Source organism: Poecile atricapillus, chromosome 30 (assembly GCF_030490865.1).
Source record: "Poecile atricapillus isolate bPoeAtr1 chromosome 30, bPoeAtr1.hap1, whole genome shotgun sequence".
NCBI lineage: Eukaryota > Metazoa > Chordata > Aves > Passeriformes > Paridae > Poecile > Poecile atricapillus.
The window spans coordinates 663,711-675,055 of NC_081278.1; the positions used below are offsets into that span (position 1 = coordinate 663,711).

Here is an 11,345-nt window from a genome sequence, read left to right on the forward strand (position 1 = left end):
CCCGTGGGTCTGAGACCCCCACCCATGGATTTGAGACCCCCCCCAAGGTTGTGAGCCCCCCACCCATGGATCTGAGACCCCCACCCATGGGTTTGAGACCCCCCACCCATGGATCTGAGACCCCCACCCGTGGGTTTGAGACTCCCCCCATGGATCTGAGACCCCCACCCATGGATCTGAGACCCCCTCCCATGGGTCTGAGACCCCCCCCCATGGATCTGAGACCCCCCCTCCATGGATCTGAGACCCCCTCCATGGGTCTGAGACCCCCACCCGTGGGTCTGAGACCCCCACCCATGGGTCTGAGACCCCCTCCATGGGTCTGAGACCCCCCTCCATGGGTCTGAGACCCCCACCCATGGGTCTGAGACCCCCCCCCCATGGGTCTGAGACCCCCACCCATGGGTCTGAGACCCCCCCCATGGGTCTGAGACCCCCACCCGTGGGTCTGAGACCCCCTCCCCATATCCCGGGGGTCTCACCCTCTGCAGCTCATCCTGCAGCCGCTCCACCCTCAGCTGGGCCCTGTCCATCGGGGGGGGAGGGGCACCGGGACCCCCCCCATCGATGGGTCCGGGACCCCCCCCCAGCCCCCGCCAGGGCTCCCGGGGCTCCCCCATGGCTGCGGGGGATTTGTGGGTGGCAACCGAGGGGGCAACCAAGGGGGCAACCCCCTCCCCTCCCCCAAATCACCCCCCCTCAGCCCCACAGCTACCCATAAACACCCCCCAGACCCCCAAAATTGGGTCCCTAACCCCCCAAATACCCCCGGAATGGGGTCTCAGATCCCCAAATACCCCCGGAATGGGGTCCCAACACCCCAAATACCCCCAAAATGGGGTCCCCAGCCCCCCAGATACCCCCAAAGAGGGGTCCCCAAGCCCCCCCATCTCCCCCCCCCCCAATTTCCCCCCCCCAGGACCCCCAAATTTCCCCTCCCGGCTCTGACCGTGGTCACGTGACGCCGCTGCCGCCGTTGCCATGGAGCCGCTCCAGGGGGCGTGGCCTCGCGGTGACCACGTGACACGGGGAAAAGGGGGCGGGGCACTCATTCGGTCACGTGATCCGGGATTTATCCACCTCAGTGTGAATCAACCAATCAGAGGCTGGGCGGGGCTCGGGCTTGTAGCCAATCACAAACAGGGCGCGGCCCTTGTACCGACAGCCAATCAGAGACTGTTCTTTTACCCCTAAACCCCGCCCCTTTACTTCTCGACCAATGAGAGCGCAGCGCTGCGGAGGGTGTGGGGGATAAACCCCAAAAAAAAACCGCGAACCAATCAGAGGCTGCCAAAGTTTTCAGCCAATCAGGCGCCACCCCAAAATCAGCGACCAATCAGAAGCCAGGATTGCGGGGGTGGGCGTGGTCAGGGATGGGTGTGGCCGTTCATGGGTGTGGTCGCGGGATGGGTGTGGTCGGTTTGGGGGGGCGTGGCCGGGGAAGCGGCGAGGCCACGCCCACTCGGTAACGGAGCGAGCGGAGCCGCCGGAGCCGCGAGACCCCCAAAAGAGGGTGGGGAAAAGAGGGGGGGGTCTCGGGGGGGGGTTTGGGGGGTTTTTGGGGGGGTCGGGGGTCCCGCTGACCTCCCCCGAACCCCCCCAGCCCCAGCATGAGTCTCCTCCCGGCCGCCGTCACCGCCCTTCATCTCCTCGTCCTCCTCCTCCTCTTCGTGGCCACCCTGGATAAGGTGGGGGGGGGGGCGGGACCCCCGACCCACAGCGGGACCCCCGACCCCGAATGGTTTGGGGGGGTTCCGGGGGTGTTTGGGGGGTCCCGGGGGGTGTTCAGGGGGTGTCTGGGGGGGTCCAGGGGGTGTTCAGGGGGGGTCCCGGGAATGTTTGAGGGGGTCCCGGGGATGTTTGAGGGGTCCTGGGGGTGTTTGAGGGGTCCCAGGGGGTGTTTGGGGGGTCCCGGGGGTGTTTGGGGGGGTCCAGGGGGTGTTCTGAGGGTCCCAGGGGCTGTTTGGGGGGGTCCAGGGGGTGTTCTGAGGGTCCCAGGGGGTGTTCAGAGGGATCCCGGGGGTGTTTGAGGGGTCCCGGGGATGTTTGAGGGGTTCCAGGGGGTGTTCTGGGGGTCCCAGGGGGTGTTCAGAGGGGTCCCGGGGATGTTTGAGGGGGTCCCGGGAATGTTTGAGGGGTCCCGGGGGTGTTTGAGAGGTTCCAGGGGGTGTTCAGGGGGGTCCCAGGGGCTGTTCAGGGGGTCCCGGGGGTGTTCAGGGGGTGTCTGGGGGGATCCCGGGAGTGTTTGAGGGGTCCCGGAGGTGTTTGAGAGGTCCCAGGGGGTGTTCAGGGGGGTCCCAGGGTGTGTTTGGGGGGTCCCAGGGTGTATTTGGGATCTCCCAGGGTGTATTTGGGGGTGTTTGGGGGGTCCCAGGGTGTATTTGGGGGGTCCCAGGGTGTGTCTGGGGGGTCCCAGGGCGTGTTTGGGGGTGTTTGGGGGGTCCCAGGGTGTATTTGGGGGGTCCCAGGGTGTGTCTGGAGGGTCCCAGGGTGTATTTGGGATCTCCCAGGGTGTTGTTGGTGTATTTGGGGGTGTCCCAGAGTGTTTTTGGGGTGTCCCAGGGTGTGTTTGGTGTATTTGGGGGGTCCCAGGGTGTATTTGGGGGAGTCCCAGGGTGTATTTGGGGGGGTCCCAGGGTGCATTTGGGGGGTCCCAGGGTGTGTTTGGGGGTGTCTGGGGGGTCCCAGGGTGTTTTTGGGGTGTCTGGGGGGTCCCAGGGTGTATTTGGGGGTGTCCCAGGGTGTATTTGGGGGGTCCTAGGGTGTGTTTGGGGGTGTCTGGGGTGTCCCAGGGTGTATTTGGGGGGTCCCAGGGTGTTGTTGGTATATTTGGGGGGTCCCAGGGTGTATTTGGGGTGCCCCCCAGGGCTGGTGGGTGCTGCCGGACGCGCAGGCGCTGAACCTCTGGTACGACTGCGCCCCCCAAAACCTCTCCCAGGGCTGGCAGTGCCGCAGCCTCGGGCTCAGCCGTGAGTGGGGGTCCCCCCGGGGGGGCCGCGGCTCTTCTGGGGGGTCCAGGGGGGTTTGGGGAGGTTTTGGGGGGGGTCTGTTGTGGGTACGGAAAAGTTTGGGGGGGCTGGGGGGGCCAATGGTGGTTTTGGGGGGGCTGTTGTTGGTTTGGGGGGGGTCTGAAGGGGTTGTGGTCAGTTTGGGGTGGGTTGTGGTCAGTTTTTGGGTGCTGTGGTCAGTTTTGGGTGTGCTGTGGTCGGTTTTCGGGTGCTGTGGTCAGTTTTGGGTGGGCTGTGGTCAGTTTTGGGGGTGCTTTGGTCAGTTTTAGAGTGCAGTGGTCAGTTTGGGTGCTTTGGTCAGTTTTGGGTGGGCTGTGGTCAGTTTTGAGGGTGTTGTGGTCAGTTTTGGTCAGTTTCGGGTGGGCTGTGGTCACTTTTGGGGTGCAGTGGTCAGTTCTGGGGTGCAGTGGTCACTTTTGGGGTGCAGTGGTCACTTTTGGTGTGCAGTGGTCAGTTCTAGGGTGCTTTGGTCAGTTTTGGGGTGGACTGTGGTCAGTTCCGGGGTGCAGTGGTCACTTTTGGGGTGCTGTAATCAGTTTTGGTCACTTTTGGGGTTCAGTGGTCACTTTTGGGGTGCTGACCGTCTCCCCGTGCCCCCCAGCCCTGCTGAGGGGGGTCCAGGGGTTGATGGTCACCTCCCTGCTGCTCTCGGCCTTCGGCCTCCTCCTCTTCCTCTGGCAGCTGCTGGGGGGTCCCCGCGGGCGCCTCTTCCTGCCCTCGGCCGCTGCCCAGCTGCTGGCAGGTGAGTGACCCCCAAAACCGGGGCTCCCCAAAACCCCTGCCTGCCTCTCACACCCCCCAAAACCCCCCCCCAAAATTATCTGGGGTCCTCCAGAACCCCCCTGTACCCCTGAAACCCCCCCAGGGCGGTTAGGCTGAGTCCCCAGGGACCCCCAAACCCCCCTCAGGGCACCCAGGGACCCCAAATCCCCAGTTTTGGGCACCTGGTGACCCCCAAACCCCCCTCAAGGCACCCAGGGACCCCCAAATCCCCCTCAGGGCACCCAGGGACCCCCAAATCCCCAATTTTGGGCACCTGGTGACCCCCAAACTCCCCTCAGGGCACCTGGTGACCCCCAAATCCCCCTCAAGGCACCCAAGGAACCCCAAATCCCCCTCAAGGCACCCAGGAGGGCTCTGGGGTGTGTCCCCACCCCAGTGTCACCCGGTGTCCCCCCCAGTGTCCCCCCTGGTGTCACCCGGTGTCCCCCCCAGTGTCATACCCGGTGTCACACGGTGTCACATGGTGTCATGCGGTGTCACCCCCAGTGTCACCCGGTGTCACCCCAAGTGTCCCCCCCCCCCCCGGTGTCCCCCCCCAGTGTCCCCCCTGGAGTCACCTGGTGTCACCCCCAGTGTCACGCGGTGTCCCCCCGGGTGTCACTGGGTGTCACACGGTGTCCCCCCGGTGTCACCGGGTGTCACGCGGTGTCCCCCCCTGGTGTCACACGGTGTCCCCCCAGGTGTCACCGGATGTCACACGGTGTCACCCCGGTGTCACGCGGTGTCCCCCTCGGTGTCACCCCCGGTGTCACGCGGTGTCCCCGCAGGTCTGGCGGCGCTGTTGGGGGCGGGGCTGTTCGTGGCCAGCGGTGGCCGTGCCGGTGGTGGCCGTGCCGGGCACTGCCCGGTGCTGGCCGGGCTGGGGGGAGCCCTGGCGCTGGCCAGCGGGGGAGGGTACCTGCGGCTCCGGACACGGGACTGAGGAGGGACACGCCCACCCGAGACACGCCCACCGGGACACACCCACTGGACACACCCATTGGATACAGCAACCGGACACGCCCACCCGGGACACGCCCACCCGGGACACACCCACCCGGGACACACCCATTGGATACAGCAACTGGACATGCCCACCGGGACACGCCCACACGGGACACGCCCACCCTGGACACACCCACTGGACACGCCCACCTGGGACACGCCCACCCTGGACACACCCACTGGACACGCCCATTGGATACAGCAACCGGACATGCCCACCCGAGACACGCCCACTGGACACACCCATTGGATACAGCAACCGGACACACCCACCCGGGACACGCCCATTGGATACAGCAACTGGACACGCCCACCCTGGACACGCCCATTGGACACGCCCACCTGGGACACGCCCATTGGATACAGCAACTGGACACACCCATTGGATAAATCAACCAGACACGCCCACCCGGGACACGCCCACCCGGGACACGCCCGCCCGGGACACGCCCACCTGGGACACGCCCACCTGGACACACCCACTGGGCACAGCAACTGGACACGCCCACCCTGGACACGCCCATTGGATACAGCAACCGAACACGCCCACCCGGGACACGCCCATTGGACACGCCCACCTGGGACACACCGATTGGACACACCCATTGGACACGCCCACCCGGGACACGCCCATTGGATACAGCAACTGGACACGCCCACCCGGGACACGCCCGTTGGACACACCCATTGGACACGCCCACCCGGGACACACCCATTGGACACGCCCACCCGGGACACACCCATTGGATACAGCAACTGGACACGCCCACTGGATACACCCATTGGACACGCCCTTTGGACACGCCCACTGGACAATATCCCCCCCCATCCCAAACAATGATCCCCCCCAATGACATCACTTATGACGTCATCATCGATGTTGCCAATGACATCATCAAGCGTGGCCGATGACGTCTTTGGTGGTGTTGGCGCGGGCAATGACGTCATCGGTGACAAGGGCGTGGCCAATGAGGGCGCTGACGGTATCGATGACGCGATCAAGATGGGCGTGGCCAATGACATCATCAGCGAGATGGGCGTGTCTCATAATGTCAATGACGTCATTGGCAGGCAGAACTGACGTGGCCAATGACATCATCAGCTGGGTGGGTGTGGCCAATGACATCATCAGCAAAGCAGACACGAGCAGTTACATCATCGATGCAGGTGGTGATGTCATTGGCAGGATGGGCGTGTCCAATGACATCACTGCAGTGTCAACATGACCAGTGACATCATCGGTGTGGCTAATGACGTCATCGCTGTGGCGCTCCATGGGGGGTCAGGGCTGCCGTGGGTGGGTGGGGGTCTCCAGGGGTCTCTATAGGGTCCTGTGGGTCTCTATAGGGTCCTGTGGGTCTCTGTGGGGTGCTCTGAGGGTCTCTGTGGGGCGCTATGGGGTCCATAGGGTGGGTGGGGGTCCCCAGGGGTCTCTATAGGGTCCTGTGGGTCTCTATAGGGTCCTGTGGGTCTCTGCAGGGCGCTATGGGGTCCATAGGGTGGGTGGGGGTCTCCAGGGGTCTCTATAGGGTCCTGTGGGTCTCTGTGGGGTGCTCTGAGGGTCTCTGTGGGGCGCTATGGGGTCCATAGGGTGGGTGGGGGTCTCCAGGGGTCTCTATAGGGTCCTGTGGGTCTCTGTGGGGTGCTCTGAGGGTCTCTGTGGGGCGCTATGGGGTCCATAGGGTGGGTGGGGGTCTCTATAGGGTCCTGTGGGGCGCTGCCAGGTGCCACTGAGGGTGCTGTGCGCTCCTAGGGCCTGCTATAGGGCACTGTGGGGCTCTATAGGGCACTATAGGGTGCTACAGGTCTCTATAGGGTGCTACAGGGCTCTATAGGGCACTGCAGGTCTCTATAGGGCTCTATAGGTCCCTATAGGGCTCTATAGGGCACTGCAGGTCCCTATAGGGCTCTATAGGGCACTGCAGGTCTCTATAGGGCTCTACAGGGCTCTATAGGTCCCTATAGGGCTCTACAGGGCTCTATAGGGCACTGCAGGTCTCTATAGGGCTCTACAGGGCTCTATAGGTCCCTATAGGGCTCTATAGGGTGCCCCATGGCCACGCCCCTTTCCCGTAGGCCACGCCCCCCGCCTCGCGCCGGGCAGAGGCGCACGAGGAAAAGGGGGCGGAGCCTCGCTGAGGGCGCGGCCAATCAGACGCGGGCGCGCGGGGCGCCCCCCAGCGGCCCTGAGGGAAGGAAAAGGGCGGGAAAGCGCTGAGGGGAGCGAGGGGGTGGAGGCGGGAAAGACCCCTCAGGACCCCCAAACCTCCCTCAGGACCCCCAAACCTCCCTCAGGACCCCCCAAACCTCCCTCAGGACCCCCAAACCTCCCTCGAGACCCCCCCAAACCTCCCTCAGGACCCCCAAACCTCCCTCGAGACCCCCCAAAACCTCCCTCGGGACCCCCCAAACCTCCCTCGAGACCCCCCAAACCTCCCTCGGGACCCCCAAACCTCCCTCAGGACCCCCAAACCTCCCTCGAGACCCCCCAAACCTCCCTCAGGACCCCCAAACCTCCCTCGAGACCCCCCAAACCTCCCTCAGGACCCCCAAATCTCCCTCTGGACCCCCAAACCTCCCTCAGGACCCCCAAAACCTCCCTCAGGACCCCCAAACCTCCCTCGAGACCCCCCAAACTTCCCTTGGGAACCCCCCAGACCTCCTCCGGGACCCCCCTGGACTTGAATAGCGGGCTCTCTAGCGGTGAGTGAGCCCCCGGCTCTGGGGTTTGGTCATGGCGGGCTTTCCTCACTCCCCTCCCCTCATGCTGAGGCTCCCAGCATTGCGTGGGCTCCCCCCTCAGCTCTGAGGGTCCCGACATGGCGGGGGGTCCCCTGTTTCCCTCAGCCACCTCCCTTTATCCCTCCGTGGGGAGCTCCATCGTGGCAGGGCTCCTGTCCCCGCCTCGTCCCTTTTCCCCTGGCGCTGCTGTCACGGTCACCCAAGCGTGGCGCGGGGACTGGAAGCGGCTGCTGGACACACAGGTGATTAACGGGGTTCATTAGCGCATGGCCGCGGGCCCGGGCCTGTCCCCAAGCTGCCACCTGGCTCTGTCCTCCCACCTGTCCCCAAAGCCACCACCTGGCCCCTGCCGGCCACCAACTGTCTCTGTCTCGGTCCCCTCACCTGGCCCTGTCCCCAGCTGCCGCCTGGCCTGAGGCAGCCGCCCGGCCCTGTTCCCCCGAGCTCTGCTCGTCCCCATCCCCTGAAGTGTCCCCGCGGCCACCATAACCCTCCCAGAGCTGCCCCTCAGTCTCCCCTCCTGCCCCCCAGACCCCAAAACCTGCCCCAATCCCCCCAAAACCTGCCTCCCACCCCCCAAAACCTGCCCCCCAGACCCCAAAACCTGTCCCCCACCCCCCAAAACCTGTCCCCCAGACTCCAAAACTTGCCCCACAGACCCCAAAACCTGCCCCCCACCCCCAACTGCTGCCCCATAACTCCCCCGAGGGTGTTCTGAGGGGTGTGAAGGTTTCGGGGGGCGGTTCTGAGGGGTGTGAAGGGGTTCGGAGCGGTTCTGATGGGTGTGAAGGGTTCGAGAGGCGGTTCTGAGGACTGTTAAAGCAGTTCGGAGGTTTCTGAGGGGTGTGAAGGAGTTTGGGGGATTCTGAGCGGTGTTAAAGGTGTTCGGAGCGGTTCTGAGCGGTGTTAAAGGGGTTCGGGGCGGTTCTGAGCAGTGTTAAAGGGGTTCGGGGCGGTTCTGAGCGGTGTTAAAGAGGTTCGGGGCGGTTCTGATGGGTGTTAAAAGGGTTCGGGGCTGGTTCTGATGGGTGTTAGAGGGGTTCGGGGCGGTTCTGAGCGGTGTTAAAGGGGTTCGGGGCGGTTCGGGGCGGTTCTGATGGGTGTTAAAGGGGTTCTGAGCGGTGTTAAAGGGGTTCGGAGCGGTGTTAAAGGGGTTCGGGGCGGTTCGGAGCGGTGTTAAAGGGGTTCGGGGCGGTTCTGAGCGGTGTTAAAGGGGTTCGGGGCGGTTCGGAGCGGTTCTGAGCGGTGTTAAAGGGGTTCGGGGCGGTTCTGAGCAGTGTTAAAGGGGTTCGGGGCGGTTCGGAGCGGTGTTAAAGGGGTTCGGAGCGGTGTTAAAGGGGTTCGGGGGGCGGTTCTGAGCGGTGTTAAAGGGGTTCGGAGCGGTGTTAAAGGGGTACGGAGCGGTGTTAAAGGGGTTCGGGGCGGTTCGGAGCGGTGTTAAAGGGGTTCGGAGCGGTTCGGAGCGGTGTTAAAGGGGTTCGGAGCGGTGTTAAAGGGGTTCGAGGCGGTTCGGAGCGGTGTTAAAGGGGTTCGGAGCGGTGTTAAAGCGGCTGCAGATATTTGAGGTGTCGGGGGGCGCTCCCGGTCTCTGTCACGATCTGGTGCCGGGCTCTGAACCCAAATGATCCCCGGGAAAGGAGCGGGGTTCGGCCCGTTCTGCTCCCCGGCCGGTACCGGGGGGGCGGTACCGGTACCGGGAGGGGCGGAGCCGGTACCGGGAGGGGCGGAGCCGGTACCGAGAGGGGCGGGGCCGGTACCGGGGGGCGTAGCCGGTACCGGGAGGGGCGGAGCCGGTACCGAGAGGGGCGGGGCCGGTACCGGGAGGGGCGGAGCCGGTACCGGGAGGGGCGGAGCCGGTACCGGGAGAGGCGGAGTCGGTACCGGGAGGGGCGGGGCCGGTACCGAGAGGGGCGGAGCCGGTACCGGGGGGCGGGGCCGGTACCGGGAGGGGCGGGGCCGGTACCGCAGGGGGCGGGGCCGGGCCGGTGTGTCCCAGTGACCGGCGGCGGCAGCGGCGGGGATGCGGCGGGGAGTGTGAGCGGTGAGCGCCGGCCGGGGACCCCTCCCCACAGACCCCCCCCACCCTCGGGACCCCCTCCTCAATACCCTGACGGACCCCCCCAGAGCCCCCCCGGTACCGAGAGACCCCCATAGCCCCCCCCGAGAGCTCCTCACAATCCCCCGACACCCCCCAGGACCCCCCCTCAACACCCCCACACCGTGACAGTGCTCCCCCAGACCCCCCCCGGGACCCCTGACCCACACCCAGCCCCCCAACAACCCCACAGAGCCTCAGCACCACCCCCAGGACCCCCCCAGAGCTCTGTGACACCCCCCAACACCCCACAGGACACCCCTGGGAGAGCCCCCCCCGACACCCTGAGACCCTCTGAGGACCCCCCCTCCGGACACCCAACAGCCCCTGGGGACCCCAACACCCCCCGAGACCCCTCCCAGAATTCTCCAACACCTGCAAACCTCCCCAGCACCCCAGGACACCCCAACACTTCAGACCCCCAACACCCCACCACAGCTCCCCGACACCCCGAAACCCCTCCCGGAGCCCCCCAACACCCCACCACAGCTCCCCGACACCCCCAAACCCCCCCCAACACCCCACCACAGCTCCCCGACACCCCCAAACCCCCCCCGGAGCCCCCCAACACCCCACCACAGCTCCCCGACACCCCCAAACCCCCCCCCGAGCCCCCCAACAACCCACAGAGCCCCTCAACACCCCCTGGGCACCTCCTGACACCCCCAAACCCCCCCCCGGAGCCCCCCAACAACCCACAGAGCCCCTCAACACCCCCTGGGCCCCTCCTGACACCCCCAAACCCCCCCCCGAGCCCCCCAACAACCCACAGAGCCCCTCAACACCCCCCGGGCACCTCCCGACACCCCCAAACCCCCTCCCGGAGCCCCCAACACCCCACCACAGCTCCCCGACACCCCCAAACCCCTCCCCGAGCCCCCCAACAACCCACAGAGCCCCTCAACACCCCCCTGGGCACCTCCTGACACCCCCAAACCCCCCCCCGGAGCCCCCCAACAACCCACAGAGCCCCTCAACACCCCCTGGGCACCTCCTGACACCCCCAAACCCCCCAACGCTTCCCCACACCCCAAATCCTCCCCCCTCTCCCCTTTCCCCTGGGGCTGGGGGGCTCCGGGGGGGCTGTGCCGGTGGGACTGGGGACAGGGACAGACGGACGGACGGACGGACAGACGGCCCCGCCGCACCGCCCGCCTGCCCTATTAGTATTCTGCGAGCGGCAGCGGGTGCTGCAGGGCGGGGGGGGGAGCGGCGGGGCCGGACTGGGGGGCACTGGGAGGGACTGGAGGGCACTGGGAGGGCTGGGAGGGGATGGGGGGGGTGGTGGTGCCAGCTGGGGGGGGCGGGGGTCCCAGTGGGGGGGACTGGGAGGGTCTGGGGGAGGAAGAGGAGATGTTGGGGTGTCGTCGCAGGGGACTGGGAGGGGATGGAGAGGGAGATGGGAGCCAGTTTGGGGGACTGGGAGAGGACTGGGAGAACTGGGAGAGGACTGGGGGGACTGGGAGGGGTCTGGGGGGACTGGGAGGTGATGGAGGGGGAGCTGGGAGCCAGTTTGGGGGACCGGGAGAGGACTGGGAGAACTGGGAGAGGACTGGGGGGACTGGGAGGGGATGGAGAGGGGATGGAGGGGGAGCTGGGAACCAGTTTGGGGGACTGGGAGAGGACTGGGGGTACTGGGAGGGGATGGAGAGGGGATGGAGAGGGAGCTGGGAGCCAGTTTGGGGGGACTGGGGGGGACTGGGGGAACTGAGAGGGGACTGGGAGGACTGGGA

General features: G+C 66.0%; 1 protein-coding gene across 1 annotated transcript; it reads left to right on the top strand.

Annotated features, from left to right (window-relative positions):
- Positions 1 to 1,437: 1,437 nt before the first annotated feature.
- Positions 1,438 to 4,909, top strand: LOC131589857 (epithelial membrane protein 3-like). The gene is made up of 6 exons (XM_058859674.1): positions 1,438 to 1,513; positions 1,604 to 1,688; positions 2,867 to 2,969; positions 3,610 to 3,750; positions 4,559 to 4,714; positions 4,798 to 4,909. Exons 2-5 carry the CDS (start codon positions 1,611 to 1,613, stop codon positions 4,711 to 4,713), a joined length of 477 nt encoding a protein of 158 aa, XP_058715657.1. The 5' UTR covers positions 1,438 to 1,513; positions 1,604 to 1,610; the 3' UTR covers position 4,714; positions 4,798 to 4,909.
- Positions 4,910 to 11,345: the final 6,436 nt, after the last annotated feature.